At 55.5% G+C, this 25,898-nt stretch overlaps 1 protein-coding gene across 5 annotated transcripts in view; it reads right to left on the bottom strand.

Annotated features, from left to right (window-relative positions):
- Nucleotides 1-25,898, bottom strand: part of ARHGAP26 (Rho GTPase activating protein 26) — a 154,041-nt gene that overhangs the window by 107,986 nt on the left and 20,157 nt on the right. For 4 of the 5 annotated variants that reach the window (XM_075103012.1, XM_075103014.1, XM_075103015.1 and 1 more), the window contains exons 2-11: nucleotides 22,896-22,991; nucleotides 21,810-21,871; nucleotides 21,263-21,334; nucleotides 19,871-19,972; nucleotides 15,631-15,741; nucleotides 14,670-14,774; nucleotides 13,754-13,883; nucleotides 13,263-13,363; nucleotides 10,559-10,653; nucleotides 1,622-1,700 (exon numbers count right to left, since the gene is read on the bottom strand). In XM_075103012.1, the coding sequence (XP_074959113.1) occupies nucleotides 1,622-1,700; nucleotides 10,559-10,653; nucleotides 13,263-13,363; nucleotides 13,754-13,883; nucleotides 14,670-14,774; nucleotides 15,631-15,741; nucleotides 19,871-19,972; nucleotides 21,263-21,334; nucleotides 21,810-21,871; nucleotides 22,896-22,991 (953 nt within the window). The remainder of the gene's footprint in view (nucleotides 1-1,621; nucleotides 1,701-10,558; nucleotides 10,654-13,262; nucleotides 13,364-13,753; nucleotides 13,884-14,669; nucleotides 14,775-15,630; nucleotides 15,742-19,870; nucleotides 19,973-21,262; nucleotides 21,335-21,809; nucleotides 21,872-22,895; nucleotides 22,992-25,898) is intronic. The other variant, XM_075103013.1, reaches the window with a different exon arrangement.

Genomic DNA, 25,898 nt, shown 5'->3' with positions numbered 1-25,898 from the left:
CAGCTCCTGTTGGGAGCAGCATTTATTCAGCTTGGAGAAGGAAAAGCTTTGTGAGGACCTGACGGCACCCTTCCTGCAAGGAAGGCACCAGAAAAACACAGCCAGGCTCCTCACAGGGGTGCGCGGTGGGAGGACGAGAGACAATAGGTGTAAATGGAACAGGAGAGGTTCAGACTGGGTATCAGGGGAAACTCCTCCAGGAAGACAGTGAAGCAGCAGAGCTAGAGGCCAAGGAGGCTGAGCAGTCGCCTTCCTCGAATGCTTTCAGCACCCGACCAGATAACAGCCCAAGTAATCTGCTGTGAGCAGGAGGTTGGACTAGAAACCTCCCGAGGTCCCATCCTACCTGAATTACCCAATGGCTCTATGATTCCAGGCTGAAACCTGGCTGTGACCCACAACGAAATGCTTTACCCGACATACACAGCAGCACCCTCACGCACACACAGCCTTCCAGACCTCCAAACCACCCCACGTTTCAAAAGCGAGTTGCTTCACTAAGCCCAGCGTGTGCTTTCCAGCATTCACTGAACAGCCCGCGTGGCTCCACGTCTCACCTGGCTTTAATGAACATTTCTTTCTGATAAACAAGGGGTTTTTCGTGGATTTGGAGAGAATCTGCTCAAATCAATACCAGTCTGTGGCAGCAGGGCTGTGCTGGGACGGGACACCCTGCTCCTCACATGGACTCTTCTGCGACTGCCAGAGCCTGACTCAAGCCCAGAAGCACAGACATCTACTCCAAAAATGTACGGGCTGTCCCGTAACAGTCCTGGCTGCTCTCGCTATCCGCAAAGTTTCTCTTTGTATCCTGCTACGCTTTTGGCCACGCTGAGGCACAGAGGCCCACAGTCTAGTCTCTCTCCCCGTACAAAGGCTGCTCGGCAGTGCTGTGTTTGCCGTTCGTTGCTGGACGGCCGCCACGCCGAAACCAGGCAGGACCATGCCACCGACGCGCAGCGCCCACCCCAGCGCTCCTCCCGGGCAACCCAGTCAGAATCGGCCCAAGCTCTTCGAGCTTGGCAGTAAACTTTTCATTACGCATTAAAAAATAAAATAAAAAACCCAAACCAACAACTATGAGTTTTCTGAAAAGCTCCATAATCCCTTCCAGAGGTGAGGAAGCCTGTGCAGCTTTGGCAGGACAGGAGCAAACACAGCAGCGAGGAGGCTATTGCTGAGTACGGGGAACAGGGGCTACACTCCTCCGCTCACACGAAATCTGCAGTTCTCTGCAAGACCCAGAAACAGCTGCCAGATGAGTCGCAGGACTCAAAAAGCCCTGGAAATCTACAGCGTATTTTCTTCCACTGCTTTTTTTGCCATGTTTTCCCTTCAGCACAGCACAGCAGCGTGTTTGTGCTGGCCAAGCCTACCCTCCTCCTTTCCACCGCACCTTCAAGCAATCCAAGCACAGGAGATACAGTATTACCTCAAATATTTAACCAAGGGATTAAACTATTCTCTTGGCAGAAGGCGCGAGCTGCCCCACAGATACAGCTCTCGCACCGGCTGGCAGGCGCTGCGTGACAGCCTGCTTCGCAGCAAACAATCTGCCCCAGGCTACGAAAAGCTCTCCACAATTTTCTCCAATGTTTTTTTCACTAATATTTCTGCTCACCGGTTCCCGGCCATCCATTGCCTCCATCCATAGCCTTCGGTCCTCTTCTGAAAGCGCCTGCATGGTGATCACGCCAGGCCTGCGGAGATAAAGGCAACGCTGTAAATGAGCTGCAGGATGGAAAACAAAGATGACAGAGATAAATTTCCCACGAGAGAGAGTGAGGACAACCTTCTTCCTAGCCAAGCCCCAGCAGCACGGGGCCGAGCCCAGCCTGACCAGGGATGTCCCTGCAGGTCCTAACCAGGGCCAGCAAATGAGCGGAGGATGTCTCCAACGATCGACACACATTTTCAGTGTTTTCAAGGAAGACAGCTGGATGCCAAATTCTCCCTTTGGCTTTCAGCCAGACAGCTCACCTGCACTTGGGCTACGCACATCCATGCAAGGGCAGGAGCAGGCAAAGAAGGCAACTGAGCAAGCAGGAGGCCCACACATCCCCCCCCCCCGAACCACCACCATCCCAGGCACTGGCTCGTGGTGGGGACCTGCTGCTGCGTGAAGAATTTGCGCTGTAAATCCAGCCTCCAAAAAATAACTCTCTGTTTGCTTATTTATTTTAATGAGAAGGGGAAAGAACAGGCCCAAGCGCCTGCAAACGAAGCACGGGGAGCCAGGGGACACCACCAGTCCAGCCCTTGCCTTAGGGTCAACGTCATCCACCGCTAAGCGGACCCTAAGTCCACTCCTGGACTGCCCTTTCCATACAAGGAGTTAAAATTGATTATCTAGCTCTGATAAGCATACCGCCAATGTCATGATGGATTTAACATGGTGGAGAGTATTTGCACAACTTCAGGTGTGGCTGTGTTTGCACAAGAGAGGAACGTGCTGCAGAGGGTGAAAGCCAACACTGTACTCCCATGGGCCGCGTCATGGGCTCATAATTCACTGCATCTCACTTGGCTGCAAGCTGTCGGGCTTCCCAACCTCAACATCCCAGCTCATCTTGCAGCCGGCAGATCCAGACACAAAAAGGCTAGCTAGCCCTACGACTCCTCAGCCTCACGCCTTTGGGTCGGGGTCTCCAGCTTCCGAAGGGGTGGCCACATCTTGCCCCGCTGCCGCTCCCAGCAAACCCCGCAGCGGGAGCGGGCTGCCCGCACAGGACCCAGGGAGCAGGCAGAGGCCCCAGTCTCGGTGAGAGATCTGTTCTGTTTGTTTGGTCTAGCCAATTCTGCTTCCTCCCAGGCTATTTTCAGATGCATTAGCAGAGCGTGGCAGCTATTTCTGCAGGAGGAGAGCAGGCAGGAGCCCTGGCAACGGGGGAGACGCAGGCATGGCCAGAGCGCTGCGCCACTCCGCGTGCTCGGGGTGGTTATGGGTGCGCTCTCTGCAGCAGTGCTCGCAGGGCTTCATCCATCAAAAGTCAGACAGCAGAGAACCTCTGACGCTGCTCTTCCCATCCACGGCCAAGCGCAGCGGCTCCAGAAAGGCAGGAGAGGCAGGATCCCCGCGCGCGGGGCACCGGGCCGCCACGGCACAAGGAGGGAAAGCGTGATTTAACCTCGGGAGTTGCCCACTAGCTACAGGCCGTATTCAGCAGTGCACATAATCTCTTTTCAGTACTAAATCCTCAAAAATTGGTAAGGTCTGGGAAGAGGGGTAATTTCTAACTTGCACTTCCCAAAAGTGACTCGGCAGGAGAACGTGAGCTGCAACAACACTCTGCAAAGGTCCTTTGGTCCTTGATAAGAGCCGGTCCTCTGTTAGAAAAGAAAACATTAGCCAGGGCTCTCACAGTGGTTGGTTTGGCCCATCTTCTGCCACTTCTGTGGTACGCGTGGGCAAGGAACAAAGGATTAAACCCTCTCCCTAACTCTGCTCCCCATCCAACCAACCCAACAGCTGGCTTTCGGCACACACACACGGCAGCTCAGCACCGTTTCACCAGCGGACGCCGTGCATTCAGGCTTGCAACAAGGCCAGGTCCAAGTAAACCAGACGCAATGTGTTTTATGTCCACTAATCCCGTTGGTGACTCAGTCAATACTCACCAGCTTAGTGGTTTAGAAGTTTACTCATTTCGAAGGGAAGAGGAAACCACTTAACCATCACCCCATTTGAGGAAGAAAAATGTTTGACATCCAACCCCAAATATTTTCAAAACTCTGAACCAAGGTCCTTGATGTGCAGAGACAAAGCATTCAGGAGTAGCCCCTGGTAGCTGAGGAGCTGCAGCGGCACCGGCTACAGGCTGACAGCAAATCCTGCCCCCGCGGCGGGAGCAGGCTTCTCCTTGGGTGACCACAGGTCTCGGCTGCACCCCCTTTCAGCTAGGGCTTAAGTCTGAGTTTAAGGCAAGCCACTGCTGAAGGCACAGATATCCCAGGCAGAAAGCCCGGAAAGGGCTCGAGCTCAACTAGGGAGACATGGGAAAAGGAAATATTGGGACTTCTGTCTCTTTAGCCAAGACATTAAATAAAAAGAAATTTAAGTGGTTCATTTGTGTGAAAGTCGACACAGGACTCCCAGAGAAGCGACGAGGTTCTAGGGAGACAATACTGGTATCCGGCATGCCAGGTTCCCTCACACACAGGGCAAAAGGGTGATAACATGAAAATGTTTGTTCTGCCTTTGAGCAGATAACAACTCTTTGGGCTTCACTTCAAAGTCAAACTTTCTTAACAGCGTGAGGGGAGGGGCTGTGAAACTGAATTAAAAACCTATTTACATTGCAAAGAGCTCTGCACTTCCTCCCACAGCGTTCATTTGCCAAGGCACCCGTTGCATCACTTTCCTGAGCAGAACCCTCTTCCTGGCTGCGATGCATTTAAAATGCACCCCACGCGTTACACCTCAATCGTTACTTATTTGGACGATGCCCATGGGGCACCACGTGCTTAATAGCCAGGTAGGATGGCTGGCGCTGAAACAGCATCCTACAGTGCTATCAACGTGCAGCCGCGTTCGACTCGCTGTCTGCGGCCAGCCTCATTTTCACAGGGTTTCCTTGAAGATCAACCGTTTCCAGAATTGTGCTCGTTAGATTACCGATATCTCAATTATCCACCGTAGAGCCTGAAACAGGGAAAGCCCTTCTCTGACTTCCTTTCCCAAAAGATAAACAAAACGTATCTATCTTTGCTCCCTCACCTAACATACAAATGATCCTGAGTACTGGAGTTTAGCTAGATTTTGCTGTTGGGTAGCTCACGTCCCCTCCCGGAGCCTGCGGCGGCACGCACAGACACGCACAGGAGGGGCCCCCTTTACCCGGGTGGGCCTGCCCACCCGCGCCCGCCCCGAGACTGTCGCGTCGGGACAGCAAGGCGCCCTCCTGGATCCCACATCTAAAACACACAAACATGAACTCTTGTGGCAAACAAGATAAAGGACCTGCTGATTCATTCCTAGATGCTGCATCATACATTTCAACCTCCAGGCACCAAAAACCTTTGCCGCCTTCTGGGGCGCAAGGAGGGGAAAGGGATGTTTTGTGACCAGCAGGAATCCATTTCTAAACTGCGTGGATGTGGACGTGTGAGGCCAGGGTAGAACATGGTAAACACTTCACAAAAAAGTATATTTTCAATATGCCACCATCAAAAAACTAAAGAGACTTTTCCATACGAGACCACACAGGAAATTTGAATTTTCTCAATATCTCAGCTTTTGTGAAAAAACAGCCTGGGTTTAAGGAGCTATGACTAAGCACGCAGAGAAAATGAGAAAGTCCAATAGCTCGTCCTTCCTTCCAGAAAAACAAACAAATAATGAAAGCAATAGAAACAGATAAGAATTTTCAACTCCTGTAGCAGCTTATCATACCAAGACGATCTAAACTGCTGAATGAAAAAACATAAGAGCAAATTAAAATCAGGTCTCGAGGGCTGAGCGGAGTTGAGTGCACGGAGAAGTCTGCAGTCCTGGTCTGAGCAGAGCAGTGTACCCGTGGGCTGCTGGTGCCCCAGACGGGACCTCACGGTCGTGGGCTGCTGGTCCAGGCACCAGCAGAGAGACATGGCCCCAAAAGATGAGGAAAGGTGTAAATACAGGGGGGGCTTTGTTCCTGAATTCAGAAAGTCTCAACTGTGTAAAGCTTAAAGCCCCGTCAGTACAACCGCCACCAACACGCTCGGCAGGGGCCGGTGTCGGTCTCCGTGGCCGCCGAGGGGGGAACGAGCTTTGCCCGCTCGCTGCCAGCCCGCCTGTGAAAACCCCATGAATTGCTTTGTTTAAAAGGTCACTGGAAAGGCGACACCCGCAGAGGAACAAGTACAGGTTGAATCGCACGTGCTGTCCAAAGCACCGGCGAGAGCCGCCAGCCGGCCGCGGGCAACACCGGCAGCGGTGGGGTGGTCGCCGGCCGTGGCGCAACCAGCCCCGGCGCTGGCCAGCGGGGAACATGCCTCAAAGAAATATGCGGATCCGTAAAGCACGTACCCAGAGCAAGGCCAACCACCTACCTAGGGACAACCACCTGGTCAGGGAAACGCTCGGGCAGGCGCATCGCAGCTCACCCGCCCCGATGCCAACCGTTACGCAGCGCGGGGCAGCGCGGTGCCTGCTGCTTCGGGGGCACGCAGGCAGCAGCCCAGGGGAACGGCACTGCGTGCGGAGTTCACTGCCTTTATGAACAACTAAGAGACCAAAACCCCCAAATTCTGAATACCTCCTGTTCCCAGAAAAGCCAATTGGTATTAGAAGCACTTTGCTTCTAGCCCTGAGCGATGACCTACATTATCCTAAATTACACAGCCTTTGTCATCAGCCAGATGAGATACTCCTCCTTCTAAGGCTCATTTTGTAAGGCACTGGCTGTCGTCCCTGTTTACCTTGTTTACAAAACTGATTTAATGCACAAAGACTACAAATAAGTTTAGCTGGGGAAAAAAGGGCCCTGAACAGTAAAACACAGTATCCCTCACACTGGGAACGTATTTCAGCCAGACACTGGAACGCCATTCTGCAGCTAATTTCGCTGTAACAACGCAATAAAATACTCCTAACTTCCCACATTGAACAGGGAATCCCTAACCTCCCACAGCAGAACTATTTGCAAATGTAGTGTCAGGGATTTCTTAGACCTCTCACAAACACCTCTATCACAGCTTTTCAGTCTTCAGCATTGGAAGCTTCAGCATCTCCTTATCAGACAACAGGAAAAGGAAGCAATGTTGTAACGATAGATCAGGCTCAAGATTTTCAGCTCAGCAGTGCTGACACTTTTTTACAGGAAAATACCCAATTCTGCCCCCCACCCCCCCTCAAACAAACAACAGCTTCTCTGGGTGTTCTTTAAAAAGCTCCAAGCCTGCACCCCCCATGCCATGTACACCGGGTTCCCAAAATGCAACGTTGACGAACCCATTTCTGTGCCGATGAAGGTAACTGGGGAAGAGCCAGCTGAGGCTGCCACCTCTAGGCTGCACGGCAAACCAGGAGCTTGAGCACGGTCCCGCCGCTCCTTTGGAGCTCCCCGGCACCACAACGCGGGGATCGTACCGCGTCCTGCCACACCGCGCCAGTTAGGGCGGGCAGAGCTTGAAATGCTACGCAAATTTTATGGTGATAGTAGGTAAAAATACTTGAGTGGAAGGTAAAATTTCTTTGCATGTACTCATACACGTGCGTGGCTGTTAGCAAGGGATCTGATCTGTAACAAGCCGTAATTAATGCAGGTTTTATACTGCCGGCTCCAGCAGGAGACAGAGGGGTAACCCCGGCCCCCAGCCCAGCCGGCGCTGCTCCATCCTCCTACCCCGGTTAGTAAGACGGACGCAACTTGTCAAGCCTTAATAAAACAAGCTGAAAACTAAGCCAGTTTGCACACAGAAAACTAAAAAAAAAAAAAAAAAAAAGATTGAATACGCTTTAGGAGAGCCGCGGAAGGAAGTGGGCTTCACTTTGTCCCCAAGGCACGCAAGTGCCTCACTGAAAGCCACAGAGCGACACCGCAGCGGAGCACGGGCTACCTGCACCCGCTGCGGAGCCCAGCGGGGGCCGCTGGCTGGCAGGTGCCTTTGCAAGGTGATTTAAGCATCCTCTGTTGCAGCAGGAAGAGACCTTTTGGACACAGCTGCTGAGGGGCAGCGATGCGTCACCCATCCAGCACCGCTGGGCTCTTCCATGGGCTTTGAGCGCGGCACAGCCACAGGTTTCAACCCGGAGCCGGTGGATCCCTGGTGCGATGCCCCTGGTCCTCGCCGAGGGGGACACACACGCAGCCCAGCGTAGTCTCGCTGCACACGTACTTCGGAAGGGACAATCCAATTTAATTGTCCATGGGAAGCAAGCGATGTGTACCAAAAAATCTTCCTGCTCTCCTACTCCACCTGTCTCCAAGCTAACCTTCCGAAAGGCAGTTTCAGACTTCAGGAGAGGCACACTCCGGTGGCATTATCCACCCTTACCTCTGAACACCACGAATGCACGCGGTTTTCTCAGTATCACAGTGTTCTCCCGGGCTGGCTTAATGAAAGGTGACTGCATGCTCCTATCAGTTACAAGATACTTGGCTCTCGCTGGACATTGCTTACAAGTCTAATTTTCATTTAGAAGTTGCATACAGAAAAGAAAGGGGAAAACTGCTCTAAGTCAAAACACAGCACATATGTGAGACAGAGAAGCATCTTGGGGATGTTTGCCTTAATCGTAAACAGACTTCCTGCGTGGGGCTGAAGAACAAGACATCAAGTTTCTGACTTCTCTATTAGCAGAGACAATAAAATACACACAAAACAAAAAGCCAGAAAAAGAAAACCAACAACAGAAAAACCCAGCCCAGAACAAACAGCCCACTACACAAATCAGCCTCCTCCGTTCTGCGAAAACAGACCCAGACATCGATCCAGCTTGCCTTTGGCCAAAGGTACCCAACCGCTTGTGGTCAGCGGACTCGGGTGGAGAGGGTGGGCTGAAGTTTCTGCCTGCGCTTGGGTCCGTAAACCCGAGCTGATCTCCTCCACCACAAAATGGGAAGCAATGCCTCCGAAGGCGTGATGTCCTTGCTGCCCGAGCCTGCCCGACCTCCCGAGCAGCGGGCGCGGGTCTCCCTCCCGCGGTGCCCAGGTGAGCCCCAGCGCCTCCAGCCGCAGCCAAGCGCCTCCACACAAGGAGCTCCAGGTCACCCGCGGCCCCAGGGCGATGCGGCGGAGCCGGGCCAGGCTCTGGCAGGACGGCTGCCGGGCGGCACCCACGCGGTGCCAACCCCCAATAATCCCGGGCCGGCAAGGAAACCATTCCAAGATACACACCGCTTTCTAGGACAGGCCAAAGCACGAGTACCGGGCGAGGTGAAGGTGATCGCCAGCGAACCCCGGACATCGACAGCGTCACTCGAAGCCCTGATGGTGCCCAGATCTCCCAGCACTCAGCATGACTATCCCAGGGAGGGGGAGACGGGGTGCGCACATCACACGCTCTTTTGGCCATAGCAAAACCTGTTTTGCCTCCTCTTCCTCTTAGCTTAAATATTTTGGAAATAACCATTATTTTAGACAACTAATGATGAATTCTGATACCAAAACTATGCAGAGTTGCCTGTGTACTGTGCGGAAAACCAGCCTTTTATTTCATTTTCTGCTCTCACTGTCCTCTCGGGCAGGGGCAGTCTCTTGCAGCAGGAACATGTACATGAAATGAGCAATTTCTCAAGTTTCCCCGCCTTTGCCGCTCCCCTGCCATTATTTACATTTAGCAGGCATATTTCTGGAGTAGCTCTTGATCCCATGCCTAGCAGGCTCCTGACATCAAGGGAAGGTTCAGCTGCCTCTGAACATGCTGCAAAAGAAAACTATTGTGGTGGCTGGCTTCTCCTCCTCCCAGTTTTATTTTGATTTTCACATTTAAAAAAAATATCTTCGGGGCAGAGGAAAAAAAAAAAAAATCCCCATGTCAGCAGAAATACTGCAGCTTTCTGGAGGAAAGCACAGCTACAGAGTGCGGGAGGCAGCCCCGGGGTTATCTTATCCCTGAGCCAAGACGGGCAGAGCTCCATCACCCCGACCCCTCCCTGCCCCGGGCTGGCAGCAAGCGGGGCTGGCACCGAAACGCTGCGGACGCACAGGCTGGGCAGGGAAAGGTACCACGGGGTATTTCCAGCGTTATTCAACACCTTGGGTTTTGATGAACTCGGGTTTTCCCAAGACCTCCTGGGCATTCCCGCAGCTGCCAGCGGAGGGGAGGACAGCTGGAACATGAGCAGGCACACAACGGGGAGGGCACAGACATTCAGTGACTTTGGAGCGAGCTTTTGTAAACCATGTAAACTTCCTGCAGCGAGGAAGATATTTGGCAGTGACTAATACCACTTGGAATAGCAACCCCAGCCTGGTTTTCCTGTTTATATATGTAAGCCATGCGTGATGCTAATTAGATATGATAACAGGCTCTCATTCCTAGGCGCTATAGATTGAATCCACACATACATCTGGTTCAGCTGCTACGTGATAAATCACAGCAGAAAGCATTTTCCTCCTGCAGGAAAAAGAAGCGAATGCAAAGCGCCCGGAGGCGCAAGCCAGACTTCCATTCACACCCATCCACAGCACACCAGCAGCAGCCACTCTCCAGCACAACAGCTAAAGTTATACATACCCAGTGCTGGAAAGAGGCATCATATCCCTGCCAAAACACCCACAAAGCATCTTTTCCATACTTGCAACCATTCACCTTATGCGGCCAGAGACTGCAGAAGTTCTAAAACACCATGAAAGTTTGAGGGACTTGAGTAACTCGGCACCTTGTAAACCAAAGCACTAAATCTACTGAAAGCACCTGACTGGAAGCACAAGGGAGAGCGCGTTTCCACAGACTAATGCTTTCCATCCACGGAGGGGATGACTAAAGAAGAGAAACATGGAAACTGCACACGAACAACCCAGGAAAGCCAAGTGCGGACGAGTGCCGCCTCTCCCTGCGCACGGCTAGCGTCACCCCCGGGGCGTGCATCCTCCCGACGACCCGGGCCGCAGGTACGCCCTTGGCACTCACCGATCGACAGCTTCCACATCAAAGCAAAACCTCTTCTCGATTGAGTCCGTTTTGCGCCGTGTGCAAGATTTGAGGATAACAGCTTCGTCTTCTCCCTGAGACGAGACAAAATCGCAGGTAAGGCTGAGAACAATCAACCCGCCGTGTGCCTGCCCCCAGCACCCGCTGTGCTTTCAAGGAACCTGTTCAAACCTGGGGGGATTTGGCGATATCAGCCCGCTAGAAATACATTTTTATACATCTGACACGAAGACTTCTCTTTTGACCCTTGCAACCACGTTTATTCCAAAATCTTTCACGAGAAGCTCTCCTTTCTGACCCCACACAATTAAATCTGTGCATTAAGCACCACGCAACCCATGCTTCAGGCAGGCAGGGCGTGCTGGACCACAACTTTTGGGCAAAGTCAGCTTTATTTTCCATTGTTGAACAATGCATCATAGACCTGGCTGTCAATTTTCACTCCAGGCTGCATTTGTGGCAGCATTCTGCACACGAGACCTCTTAACGGGAGCAAACATGTCTTAAAATGTTTATTATATAACAGAGCAACAACAAAACCATTCTCCCATCCAGGCATCTGCATCCAAGTTGTACTGGATTTCCACACTCGGAGCAGCGATCCGGCAGGATCCGTGTGCACTGCTGTCCTCTGCTGGAGAAAATCCCTGCTCAGGCCCTGCCAACAGAGGCATTTCTCCTACAATTTTTAAAATCCACTGATGACTCAATAGAAAATGAATTCTGAATGAGTTCCTGGAGATGGCCACTTTTCTGTGCTCTCTGTGCTGTTCTTGATGACACCTTGGCTGACCACCCTGTTCCCTGACATCACCATTTTTCCAGGAAACATGATTAGGGACCAAGAACAGACCCAGGAAGACAGACCTGAGAGAGCTCCCTGCAGGGCTTCTCCCCGGGGTTCAGCTACCTGCACCCGGTGCTCCCCAGCCCGGCCTGCTGCTGGCACGAGGCTGCTCCCAAGCTGCCGAACTCCCCGTCCGGTATTCAGAGAATGCCCCTGCTTCAAACCCGCCAATATCCGGCTCCAGCCACAGCTCGAGGCACGTTCAGGTGGGGCCGATACCACACACAGTGACCTTTGTGACCCACGAGTGAAGGGTCTCGCCCTGCAGCACCGGCATCGCCCGTCGCTTGGCGCCTGCTCCAGCCAGACCCCGAAACGCCCGGCAGCGCGGCCACAAGCCCCTCGGCTGCTCCACGCTCCAACGCCCGCGCCCATCATCACCGACGGGCTCTGCAGCCTGGATAGAGCTGCCCCAGCATAGGCAGCGTTTCACGCCGGGATTGTGCAAGCCACGAGACGCCGGGCAAGCATTCCCACCGGCACGGTGGCTGGCACGGCACGCCGGAGCACGGCCCCTGCCCTGCATGAGAAGGGCAACACGGCCGTGTCGGCAACGCCCGCACCCCAGGGTGCAGGGGAAGCCGTGAAATGGGAAGAGACCACATGAAACACAGTGCAGCCGCTGACGATTACAGGGCTGGGATGTTTTAATGCTGAGTTATAATGAAGATGCTCTGTAGGCAAGAGGAAATTAATTTTAAAAGCTGCCCTCCCCACGGCCAGCTCCCTTTGCCAGCAGGGAGCTGCGCGGCAGCCTGTCCAGCTGCCCGAGGCGCTCCCCTGCAAGGGGATAATGTTTGCAAACCGTCCCAGCCAGGAACACTCCGGGGGGGGTCTATTGTTCCTGCTGTACAGAGGAGCAAAGCCAGTCCTGCCTACAGCTGGGCTTACGCTGCCCCAGGAGCAATTGGGCACATGGTGTGCACTGGCCCCCCACACCCCACATCTGCTGCTCCCCCTGCTCCTCTACACCCCCTCGGGGCCAAGGGGAGCTCCAGGCTCTCCTGTGGCTCTGTCTAGAACAAAACAACTTCGTTGGCCAAGTCATAGGCATTGGGGAAGGAGCAAAATGATGAACAGGTTCTCTCCTCCAGGCCTCGGAGCAGGAATCAGGGACTGGGGAGCAGGCGCCCACGGAGCTGGAGCGTGGTGGGTGTGCGTGGCATGACCCCACTCCTCTCCCAGCCCTGACCTCCACCTCCACCCACAAAAACAGCCACCGCCTCGCAGGGCACGGTGCAGATGCACGACCCACCACGTGCCCAGCATCACCAGGGACAGCGAGAGCAGAGCCAGAGATGCAACTGCACATACTTTAGCTTTCAAAGGTGTCTTCTTTCACAAACAGAAATGAGTAAATGAAGGTCAGACCTAAAAGCCAGAGGCAAAAGGCCCAGTCTCAGCCCAGAGGCAGCTGCTGCAAGCTCATCCTCACAAATAGATGTGTGCAGACACCGGCCTGCAATATGGAGCTGAAGCATGAAACAGCGATGTCTGAGGGGCTCTATCCACTTGGGAAGCCAGCTCTGCTCTCAGCACAGCTGACCATTCCCAAAGATCTGTGGGCTTTTGAGGTTTTCTTGTCCTTTGGGTTGTTTTTTTTTTGTGTTCTTTTTTCCTCGTTTGTTTGTGGGGGTTTTTTTAAACAAGGTGCAGAGTGAATTCCCTGTGTGACACCCACTCAGCCTGGAATGAATCTGACCCACTTGACTTGCATTTGTGTCGCCTCACTAAAAACGGTTCAGTCTGAGCACTGGGAGAGCGTGCAGCTGGCAGCTCCGCAGCGCTGCCCGGCAGAGACCCCCGCGACGCAGCCCTGCTGCCTGTGGGACTCACCCCTTTTCCTCCGGATTTCTGGTCAAATGGCACCATCGTGATGCGCTTTGATTCCCTCTGGTACGTGCAGTAATGCTTCACCCATGAAGTCCCAAAGTGACCTACAAAGTAAATGGAGTTTTTATACCGAGAATTAGTACGGTTTCAGTGCCCTCCCATTAATAACCCGTTATGTTTAACAACCATTTAGCATGACAGGTTTCTGTACCTATGGTTCTTGTTGGACTTCACAAGTGGATTAAGCATTGTTACCCCCCTTCTGTTCAGGGGAAAGACTTTTATCAGGCACTGGCAGTGATTCTCCTTCCCAGGGAGAGCCTGGCTCCCACATTCCCACCTTAATATCCCAACCGCTGGGCCAATCCCTCTCGTCCACGGATTTTGTAGCCTGATGAATTAGCCTTTGCGCCCCACGCCCTGATAAACCACCTTCCCCACCTTCCACCTCGCTGCACTGCCCTGGCAGGCAGCTCCGCCGCCCCAACACCTACGTTTCTCCTGCACATAGAGGTAACCCTCCATCGTGTAAGCGCTGATGTTTTTGTGCTCGTGAGGATTCTCCTTCATCTTCTTCATCAAAGATTCAACCTCCGACCTCGTTCCTTCAAAACGATTTCTTGTCTGCAAATGAAAGCAGGAATGCCTCTTCCAGTGCATGGACCCAACGCGGCCACCTCTGCAGCGAGGAGGCACCACGCAGCGGCGGGACCCTAGAGCTGGGTCACTGCAGCCCGTGCGGGAAATGGGACCAGGGGAGCCCACTGCCAGCCACAGGACAGGTTTTCTTCCTGGGCCCGGATTTAAGCTAAAAGAAAAATCTTATGACAATTGGCCAGCTGTTTGTACTGTGAGTTTTGTGAAAAAGGTGTTTCAAAAGAATGAAACCAGTCTGCATCCTTGGGAGAAAAAGAGTCACTCTTTAACAAGAGAGGAAAGCAGAGCTGCAATGCCAACATGGCAAAGCCCAGCACACACGTCCGACACGCGGGCACCAACCACGCGCTGGCTGCGGCCGCAGCCGGCAGAAGGGCTCCGCTCCACAGCCCGGAGGCTGGGACGGCGAAAAGCGCTGCACGTGCCAGAACGAACAGCGCTTCGAAACCCTTGCAAAATGGTTTGAAACAGTCACAAAAATCACAGGGCGCGTGACGGCGTCTGCCCGCTGGCTGACTCCTGGGGAAGCTGGGCCTCTGCGTTCAGTATGCCGTAGGGAATGAACTGCCATGTCGGCTGCATACGCGGCGCAGCGTTATTTACAAAAAAAGAATTTGCTTTCAGTGACACAGTCAAAGCCTCTGGCTCGATGGCACGCAAAGAAAGGAGAATAAAACCTTTATTAAAAATATATCAAAAAGTGTTATTTTGCTCAGCAGGACAGTCACGGCGACGGGCACATGGCACACTTACGTTCTGGATGCTGATTGTCAGCTCTGTCTTGAAATCACTGAAGTCCTTTGCAAGCTCGTAGCCGTGGTGGTAGAAGGTGAAAAGCCCCTGCAGAAAGGCCAGCAGCTGCGTTGGGGTAAAACGAATCAAGACAGTCAGTAGAGACCCACAGCCTCTTTCAGAGCAACCGCTGCGTAGGGGAAGCATCCCTGCAACGCCGCGGGGGCAGAGGGTCTTGCTGGCAGTCCCTAGGAGGATGCCCTGTTCCTCATTTCACTTTCAAAACCTCCTCTGAATGGACCCCAAAGTTGAGTCTGTGCTTTCCTTCCCCCTGCCCCAGGACCCCTCACCCCTCTGTCCCGCCGCGCCGCACCACCGAAGCCCTGGGGTCACTGAGAGCAGAGCCGGGAGGTGCAGGAAGGAGCCGGGAGGACAAGCAGGCAGCACGCTGCCGTTCCCTGCCTCGTGCCTCTCCCAGCTCCACGTTACTCATCTCTCAGCAGGAATTACATTTGCGAAGAGCCGGGGAGGTTTGGTGCTTCCCGGAGGAGCTTTAAAGGATTTAGCATCTGAGCAAAGGCCGATCTTAGGAAACTTCTTTTCTCTATTTCTGCCCCTCCTGTGCTCTTTTTCCCATGCGAATGTTACAGTTCTGTTATTTTTTCCCCCAGTCAAGCCTATTTTTCTTCTAATTGCCACAGGCCGCACAGTCCAGCCCACCACGGCCGAGATGTCCGCAGAATCAAAAATGAAATGTTTCTAGCATGCACGTAGCTGCTGAGATAACGGTTCTGCACACCGGAGCTCACAAAGGTGCTTTCTCCCCCCCCAAATCTCCCTTCAAGGAAGGGGTGGCAGGGTGAGGCTGCCCCCCGCCCCCCCACCATCCAGCTGCAGGGATGCTCCACGCCACAACGCTGCTCCCCACAAGCCCCTGGTCCCCCATTTTTGGCATGCTGAGGCCACTCGAGTGCTCACTTACAGGTTCCACGAACTCAAACATCTTCCTCTCCTGGACCTCTTGCACCTTGAAGACATACTCCAGGGAGACTTCATAGAAATGCTGCCGAACCAGGTCCACCTGGCTGTCTGCCTGCAAGCGCCGGGGAGGTGAAAGAGGAAACACAAAGTCACTACTGACCGGGAGCAGTTGGCCTTGCGACTAGAGGACATCTGGGTCTAATGGGAACGTGTCCGTGCAGAACAAATTCAGCTTCAGACCCCAGTCCAGGGCTGGACAGATGGCACAGCAATTAAATATAAACCTGATTCACATGAACAGACTCTTTCTTCAGCTGCAAAAAATGGTTTTGATGACTCATGTTCTCACCTCCCTGACAGCTGTGTAGAAATGCACACATTAGAAGCGAGAAAAATGAGAAGTTGCTGCATACTTGACAATAAAAGGCAATTCTCTGCTTTCTGGAAAGCACCACAACGGGAGACTGCCCAAAACACCCCGGGGCCGAAGCGGGCAGTGCACGCACCCCACCAGCAAGCACGTCACTTGGGTGGATCAGCAGACAACAAATCCCCTCTGCTTTGCAGGTAAAGCCCAAGTGAGCAAAAATAGGGATATGCCGCAATCCCAGTGTGTAAAAATAACCTTGTCACGCACACGGAGCAGAGCTGCTGCACGGAGAGCGGGGCAAGGGACGCGGGTATCCCTGGGCTGCTGACCCCAGCACACGCTGCTGCTACGTTTACAAGTGATGCTTTGCATAGAGCGACACGGGGAGGTTGGTCTGGGTGACCCACATCCCTCCGGCCTCACCCCCAGCAAACTCAGCTGGTCAAAGAGCCTCACCCCCAGCACAACCCATCATCAAGTCATTGCTCAACAGGAGGCAAATTCCTCTGTCCTGGCTGAGGCCGATGGGGTGCCCTCACCAGCACCACCCTCGCTGTGCCCAGGGCTGAGGAGGAGGATGCACCGAACCGCGCACCCCGTCAGGGTTCGACATACGGCTGCTCCCACGCTCTGCAAAACCCAGCTGGCAAACACCCTCTTGCGTTCGACAGCAGCTCACTCCTGATTCTGTGTGTGCCACAGCTGTGAAACGGCCCGGTTTCCCCTGACCTGCCAGCAGCATTTGCGCTGCGCGCCCACAGTGCGCAGGCAGAGGTATTTAGCAAACTGAGTTCTGAAAAGCAGAAAATAGGATGCAATCGAATAACTTTGCCCGGAGTTAAATGGCAGATTAGACTCCGTGTGTTATTTAATTGGTCAACAGCCAAAGCGGCAGAGAATTCCCATGGTTCCTCCTCTCCCCGCCTCGCCGCAGCCGTTGCTTATACAGCCACTATCACCCTCCAGATGCAGACAGCAGGAGAAGGTTAGGAAATACAAAACACCAAATATCCCGGGCACAAAGACTCTTCTCTGAAGACATCGGGGCATATGGTGAAGCTTCAGGCTGCTCGTAAGCGTTAACTTTCCTAGAATGCTACCATCCCACCAACACCTCTCCCGTGGCTGCAGCCCCCCGCCTGGAAAGCCCCTTGGCAGGCAGGGAGCACAGCAGAAAGCACAGTGCTGGACAGGGCGAGCGCTTCCACGCGCTGCTGGATGCCACATCCACGTTTCACAACCCTGAACTGCTCTTTCAAAGTTACCCCTTCCCCAGTCAGGCTTGAGCCACCAAAACCAGTGTATGCTTCCTAGCGCCCTGGGGAAAAGGTCCCAACGCCTGAACTTGGGAGCTGGCTCCCGCTTCCTCCTGCCTCGCAGCAAAAGCTGAAGTCAAAGTGCGGGGTGGAAAATGCCAGCAGATGGCACCAGCAGCCAGCGCTGCTCAACATGCACCGGCAGCGGCATCCCACACACAGCCTGCATCCCGCACCGCATCCTGCACGCAGCCACTGCCTGCATCCCATACCCCATCCCGCACAGCCGCCACCCGCATCCCGCACCGCATCCTGCACACAGCTGCTGCCTGCATCCCGCACCTCATCCCGCACAGCCAACGCCCGCATCCCGCACCGCATCCTGCACACAGCCACTGCCTGCATCCCATACCCCATCCTGCACAGCCGCCACCCGCATCCCGCACCGCATCCTGCACACAGCCGCTGCCTGCATCCCGCACCTCATCCCGCACAGCCAACGCCCGCATCCCGCACCGCATCCTGCACACAGCCACTGCCTGCATCCCATACCCCATCCCGCACAGCCGCCACCCGCATCCCGCACCGCATCCTGCACACAGCCGCTGCCTGCATCCCGCACCTCATCCCGCACAGCCAACGCCCGCATCCCGCACCGCATCCTGCACACAGCCACTGCCTGCATCCCATACCCCATCCTGCACAGCCGCCACCCGCATCCCACACCGCATCCTGCACACAGCTGCTGCCTGCATCCCGCACCTCATCCCGCACAGCCAACGCCCGCATCCCGCACCGCATCCTGCACACAGCCACTGCCTGCATCCCATACCCCATCCTGCACAGCCGCCACCCACATCCCGCACCGCATCCTGCACGCAGCCACTGCCTGCATCCCACACCCCATCCCGCACAGCCGCCACCCGCATCCCCCACCGCATCCTGCACACAGCCACTGCCTGCATCCCACACCCCATCCCGCACAGCCACCGCCCGCATCCCGCACCGCATCCTGCACGCAGCCGCTGCCTGCATCCCACACCCCATCCCACATAGCCACCGCCCGCATCCCGCCCCGCATCCTGCACGCAGCCGCTGCCTGCATCCCACACCCCATCCCGCACAGCCACCGCCCGCATCCCCCACCGCATCCTGCACGCAGCCGCTGCCTGCATCCCATACCCCATCCCGCACAGCCACCGCCCGCATCCCGCACCGCATCCTGCACGCAGCCGCTGCCTGCATCCCACAACCCATCCCGCACAGCCACCGCCCGCATCCCGCCCCGCATCCTGCACGCAGCCACTGCCCGCATCCCATACCCCATCCCGCACAGCCACTGCCCGCATCCCGCACCGCATCCTCCACGCAGCCGCTGCCTGCATCCCACAACCCATCCCGCACAGCCACCGCCCGCATCCCACCCCGCATCCTGCACGCAGCCACTGCCCGCATCCCATACCCCATCCCGCACAGCCACTGCCCGCATCCCGCACCGCATCCTCCACGCAGCCGCTGCCTGCATCCCATACCCCACGCCACACCCCACAGCACATCCCACTGCCCGCATCCCGCACACAGCCACCGCCTAAATCCCTCACCACATCCCACTGCCCGCATCCCGCACCACACCCCACAGCGCATCCCACCGCCTGCTGCTCTGGGCTCCTGGGCAGCCCCGCAGGGCTGTTCCCTGGCCAGGGCACAGGATCACACCTCTGAAAGTCACTGCTGCAACCTGACAGCCACGAGTGGCTCCCTCCCTCCCCAGAAAGGCATCCTACCACTCCTGTGTCTCACAACAGTATTTCAAACACAAACTAACACAGAGGTTTAAAGGGTCATTTAAAAGCCATGAGAACGGGACTCTCCATCTCCTGGGACGTACGGGTGCTTCCACATGGCAAGTTATTTGCACCCAGAACACCTATGCGAGGACGAAGCTGGCCGGCAGGGATGTCAACCCTGATTCCTACCCCTCTGCAACCCTGACTTGGTGGAAGACGATTACTTGTGCCACAGATGTATCTACCTGCTCTCTTGAGTCCCCAGCCCCACTGGGCACCGTAACACCATCTGAGCTATCCCAGTGCAAGAGCCACCACCGGTGCCCACCAATTCCCCCAGAAACAGCTCAGCGACACACCAGCATCATGCCCAAAAGCAAGGACATGCATCCTGCAAGGATCAACCCAGCTCTGGGCCAGCGGAGAAAATTCCAAACTTGGAAAAAACGACTGAAAACTCGGCGTACTCATCCCATAAGAGCATTTGGCACAGCAGCTAACTACGTCCCGAGTCAGTAATAGGCTCCTAAAGCAGTTTAAAAGCACTAAGCCTGATCACTCCTCCCATGAAGCCCAAAGCCAGAGCAGCCACTTTCAGAGAAGGGAACTCGACATCCGTGATTTGTGCTGGCACAAGGGAGGCCTGCAACAGAACCAGTTCCTTTCTCTTGCACTCTTTAATTATAAACTCTCTCTCCTTTTTGATTGCTATCCGTTTTGGGATCTCTCATTTTACAGCCAGGAAAACCAATGCCATAAGCTGAGTAAAGCATTCAAAAAGCTCACCACAGTAACTGCTAGACATGGAAAACTAGGGGTTGCTCTCACCTCCTGAAGCTGGGATTCTTTCTTCTTAGAAGACAAGTTTAAGTGCTTTTCTAGGACACCACAATACTTCTCCGTCTCCTTGTCGTATTTCTTTTTGGCATCCTACAAAACAGAACAAAAAGTGTGATGCTGAACACAGCGGCAGCGGGGCAGCCGCGAGCATCCCCAGCTTCCCTACAGCGTCGTGCAGGACTGTGAGTCCCGGGTGGGAGCTAACCCCCTGCGGCACAGCACCAGGTGGGACTGAGGCCAAGGGGCATCAGCTGGAAGTGGGGCGAAGCTGATTTTACCCGTAACCATCAGGCAGCTACACAAAAAAAAAAAATCAAGTTTGAGCTGCCAAAATCCAGGACCTGGGGGAGCCCCTCCTCTATTCCCAGAGCCCAAGGCTCGGCAAAACATCTAGGTCCAGGGCTGGCCCAAAGACAACACAGAGAGGAAAGTGCTTGCTAACCAGCTAACATGGTCACAATTTCACATCCCATCCTGCCACCTCTCACGATGGCTTATCCTATGTGTCACTCAGGATGATGACGCAGTAATTTGGCTGTTTGTGGCAGGAGCCTTCAAAGGAGGGTGTCAACCTTAACTTCGCTTCTGCACCTCTCATCCCAGCCTCGCCACGCTGACACGCCAGTACGAAATCCACCCCTGACACCTGCTAATAACCAGCTCCTTTCTGACGCGAGCCTTTTGGTCTTTCTTTTTTAAGCTGCGCCAAGCAGGACAGTGAGGGGTGGCTGGGCTGCACCGCAGTGCCACCGCAGCTCCCATGCCAGTGGGGAGCTGGGCACACCGCTGCCATGCAAACACGGCCCCGCCGGGCTGGTATGTGCTTCTTGCAGGCGGCACCAGGTTGTTATAACAACAGGAGAGCCGCAGACAGTGGTTTTAATTTCAGAACAAAGGCAGGAAAGAAAGGGGGGGGAGCAAGCTGTCTCAGAGCCACCCTCAGCCACACCGGTGCTTCCCCAGGCTCGGCTGTCCTGCAGAAGCTGTCCAAATTCCCTTGCAGCCACCCAGAGACACACCAGGGGTGGGGAGCGCAGACTGGGGGCCTCAGGCAACTGGGAACTCCTCTAAGAAAATACTATTTCTGGTTTGGAGGAAGAAAGAAAAAAGTTCACTTCAACTGGCGTGTGATCTTTGGCCCTCGGCTCACCTCAGGACGTTACTTGGTTGTGGGTGAACTGGGAACTCTGAGGCACTTTCCCCATCTCCATCCCGCAGCAGCGTGCAGCCATCTCCTCCCATACCCATGCCCAGCAGGGCCCATCCCTGCAGCACGCCAGGTCCCAGCCACGGCCATCGCCCACACGGCTCTGGGCTCTGCTCCTGAGCCCGAGCAGGGGCTCCCAGAGGTGACAGCAGATCGGCGCAGCAGCAGCCTACCTTAGCAGCCCCGATCTGCTCCTTGCGAAACTTCTCCAGCGGCGTGATCAGCACCTCGCTGGCGTTCTCAATCTACGGGCAAAGACAGGCACAGCTCACCCGCCGCTTCCGTGCTCCTGCTGCAGCCCTTTTGCCCAGCTCAGCCCCAGACACCCATGCTGCTCAACAGCCTTTCCCACGGAAACCCTCCTGCAGCCCACAGAAACCAGCACGCTTCGCCCCCTCCAGCTCTGCACTGGCTGAGGACCCAGGGGAGGCTGAGGGGCTTGTACCAAACCTGCTCCTCACCCCTGCGAGCTCTACCAGCACCGGCGCTGGCCATTTTCCAACAGCAAGATGCCGTTACTGATGTTCTCCAAGTGTGCCCCCCCAAAAAGTTCACCCTCCCCTCCCTCTGCTCTCCCATGGGCAAGGGAAGGGGCACTGGGGCTTGCAGCCACTGCACAGCACGGTGCCCCGGGGGTGCCACATCACCCACTGCGGGCAGAGCCGCCGGCGGCAGCGGCGGTGCCACCACCCACCCCGCTCCCCGCGGACGGGGCCGTACCATGCGCATCCGCTCGTCCTCCAGGTTCCGCAGCACCGTGGCAAACTCCTGGAGAGACTTGGCTGGAAGGGAAGCACCCGCACGGTCAGCATTTGACAACATTTTCTTTTATTTTTAAAGAAAGAGACTGAACAGGGGGTTTTGTTTGTGTTTTGGGAGGCTTATGGGAGGTTGGGTTTTGGGGGGGGTTTATCATCTTTGTTCTCTCCTTAGAAACGCTCCCAGTTGCCTACAAAAGCAACCGGGAGCAGAGCATCTCCAGCACCATGTTCCCACCGCCAGAGAGAAACACCGCACCCTCATCTCGAACCTGCCCTACCCAACGGCCGGTCGCTGATCAGCCCTACGGCTCAGTGCTGGCCTCAGCGTGCTCGGCGCACGAGTGGCAGCTCACCAGCATGTACATCGCAGCAAGGGGACTTGGATGAGAAAGCTATTTTTGCTGAGAGACTGGGCACAAATAAATAAGCAAAGTTAAATCAGGGCTAAAGCTTATTTGCTCTCCTGGCACCAGACGATGTGCACAATAAGCTCTAGAAGTTCAGCTGGGGCAGAAGCGGGATAACACAGAGGGAAGCGGCTGAAACTGCCACTCTAAGCCACAAGAAGCTCCGTGGTGGAGCCAGGCTCGGCTGGGAGAGCACTGCCGGGCTCCGCGCTGCTGGCTGCTGTCGGCACCGTGGGCGCCTGCCGGGTCCTTCGCTCCTGCTGCCGGCAGTGAGGGTGCTGCTCCTCTCCTTCAGGTCACAGCCCCTTGCGGTGTATTTTGCCATGGCCACATCTCCTGATCCCTGCTCTCCAACGGGAAAGGGCCAGATAATCTAGGTGGTTTCAGATATGGGCAATCTTCCTTTCCTATCCGGTCAGGGTAGATTTAGGCCAAGAAGGAACAACTGATTTCCTTATGAAGGCTTTGCTGATGTAGAACCAGGGGAAATATGCCATTTCCAGAGAGCAGGAAAGCACCCAGACAAATTCCCGGGCCCCTTGGCATCCTCACATGTGTTTCTCCCCCATGCCCTGCTCAGCTCAGGGATCTGGAGCGTGGCTTCAGGGCTCCCCACAGCACCAGCACCCAGGACTCACCGATGCAGATCTCATCATCTGTTTCAGCGTCACCGATGCAGTGGAATTTAAATTCATTGAGGGAGTCTGCAAACTTGCGCTTGGCCGCCGACAGATCTGCCGAGAGAGAGGGAGAGGGGAAAACACAGATGTTAGAAAAGGAAAAAGCCCACCAACAGCACGACGCAGGCGGACACACAATCCCAGCCAGCCAGGCCCCACGGAGAGACCTGTCTGACGGGGCCCCCCTAGCGCCAGGAAACCCCCAAGCACCAAGAGCCCACCCCACGGAAAGGGCTCTGCAGGGTCCCGTGCAGCACCCACCAAAATACACTACGGGTAACGAAACCTCAAAACACCATGAGAACCACGTGGGAGCTCAAGCCCAGTGCCACGGGGCGGCGGCAAACAGCGACGTGGGGTGGCACTGCAGGGGCAGCTCCCGTGCTGCCCCCCAAGAGATGGCACCTCTGCACAGGCTGCCAGTCCTGCTGAACGAAGGCACCATGTACGGGCAATAATGCAGAGGTTTATTGCTTTCCAAGCTCCAGATTCTCTCTGAGATGTGAATCCTATTAAGTTCTTACTCGCAGTGACCTGAGTGGATCCAGGATTGGCTTTTCGAACCGGCCCCATAACCCTGCACATGCAGACACACACGCACCCAGGAGCCGCGAGGCCGCCGGCGTGGAGGGGAACTCGTACTTGAGCAACGCGAGGGACTGCAGGCATACAGATGGTGTTAGGAAGACATAATGGTAATTCCCCTGTGTGTTTCTACACTCAAAGTCCAAAAATTCAGCAATTTTTTTCCTTTCCAAGCACAGGTGGAAAACATGCGTGTGCACACAAAGGCCATTTCCTCCTCTCGGACACCAACAGCCAAAAGATAACCGCAAAAGAATTCAAGTGTTTTGCTTTCCCCGTGGGATAAGAGAATTTAAAGCTTTCTCCAAGCATTAAAGCTGCTCTCCGAGTGTCTCTGCTTAGAGCCCTGGGGCTAATCCTGCCCACAGCTCAGTCCCGGCCAGCTTCACACAACTGGTGCAGCTCACGCCACTCTCCTCCACGCACCCGTGCTGCTGCGGGCTGCGGCAGAGCAGCCCCCTTCCCTCGCAGCCAGAGGGCTCGGGGACTTTAACCCAGTCCCTGGAGCTGGGCAGCCTCCTGCCTCCTCTGGAATAATAACTAAGATGACGTTAATGACTTAAGGAGCCATTTCCTCTCCTCCGGCTCCCTGCTGACCATCAGCCACCAGCCACGCTCTCCCTGCCGCACACCGTGGCCCCACCGATGCCCTGCCCGCATTACACATGGCACATCCCCAGCCAAACCGCTCCTGCGGTGGCATCCCTCGTGCCCACCGCTGGCTGGGCAGGACCCCGACTCGGATGCTGCCCCGGCGTGCAGGCGGACCCCGGGAGGGAGCCGAGCTCCCCTGACCACGGCAGGGTCACCAGCATTGGAGCAGCACCCCTCGCCAGGGCCAGCCCTCCCCGCTGAGAGCAAGGAGGAGGTCAGGGCTCTGCAGCCACCAGGCACGAGCCAGGGAGAAGCCAAGAAGCCTTCGGAGCTGGCAGCGCCCGGCAGCGGTGGCCCACAGCGCTTATAAATAGGCGAGGGAGAGGCAGGGGGAGAAGGAGATAATTCCCAGTGTGACAGCGATAAAGGGGGATCATTGGCAGCCGCTTGCTGAACAACATGGCCAAGTCGCAGGGGTGAAGCGGATACTAAAATTAACAGCAGGCTTGGCCAGAAAAGGAGAGGGGGGCACCTGCACCGCACCTCTGGGGGCAGCGTGGAAGGTCCCCATCATCCTCCCTGTGCCACTGTTAGACCCACCTGCACTCCTTTTTCCTAAAAGCTTGAACCTCTCATCTACATTTTGGGGAAAAAACCATCCAGCAGAAGCAGCCAAAGCTCCCGGCTGTGCTGCAGGCAGGGGCGCACGGGGAAAGCAGGGTGGCCCCTCCATGGGCCAGCTCAGCTCCTGTGGCTTCTTCTTCCCCAGGGCTGTGGAGGAGCAAACCCAAAATCCTACAAAGGCACGACAGAAGCTTCTGCTTCCTCTTGTGCACAAGTAAAACCACCCGGACCCCGCGCATGAGTCACAGCCAGGCTGCGCCAAGGGCTGTGAAAGTTTTGCTTCCAAGTTCTCCAGCTGGCTTCATCAGTCAACCGCAACATCAGGGAAAACCACCACAAAGCCAGAAAAATCCTTCTGCCTGAGCAGCACGACCAGCTCGGGATGCAGGCAGCGCCGGATGGCGGTCCTGCAAGGACAGGAGCCGGGCCAGCCGGGATGGATCCAGGGACACACAGGTGCTGGCAGAAGCAGCCAGCCCAGGGCGGGCCCAGGCGTGGGTGCGCAGCCCTGCAGCCAACGATTAATTTTTGCTGGGCCCATCACACCTCCTGGCTGCAGCACAGAGCACTGAAGATCTCTAGGGGCAGCAAGGAAGGCACGATGCCTGGCAGAGGTATCCCAGGAGATGAAAACAGCCCTGCACGAGCTGCTGAAACACCGGGAGGGTGGGAAGGCAAGCGGTGGGCCCTGCGGCTCAAGGCTGTGGCCACCTCGGGAGGGTCAGCGTGCAGCCTCAGCCCCAGGGCTGCTGCCGTGGAGCTGCACACCCACCTGCACCCAGGATCCGAGACAGAACCACACAGAGAAAACACTGCCCAAGCAGCAGCGAAGCAGATCTCCATCCCACCTGCAAAGTAATGCCTGCATATGTGCTAACACAGCTGGGACTCCTCTGCCCGGCACACCATGGCACAAGCTGAGCGTGCCTGAATTACTGTCTCCGCTCAATACACATCGTGCTAAAGTAACAGCTACGTCGTCCATCTGAAGCCCTGCTGTGCCCTCTCCTCCAGCAAGAGACCGTCTTGCTCCACGGCCCTCCTGTCTGTGACTCATTCCTTTCCCCTCTGCAGGCTGACCGTCCCGCAGGGGCTCGCTATCGCAGTCCTCCTCCTCCTCCTCACCTCCCACAGGCCCCCATTCCCACCCCCAGGCTG

Source organism: Phalacrocorax aristotelis, chromosome 8 (assembly GCF_949628215.1).
Source record: "Phalacrocorax aristotelis chromosome 8, bGulAri2.1, whole genome shotgun sequence".
NCBI lineage: Eukaryota > Metazoa > Chordata > Aves > Suliformes > Phalacrocoracidae > Phalacrocorax > Phalacrocorax aristotelis.
The sequence above is the reverse complement of the archived record's forward strand: the minus strand, read 5'-3'. Positions and strand labels throughout refer to the sequence as shown.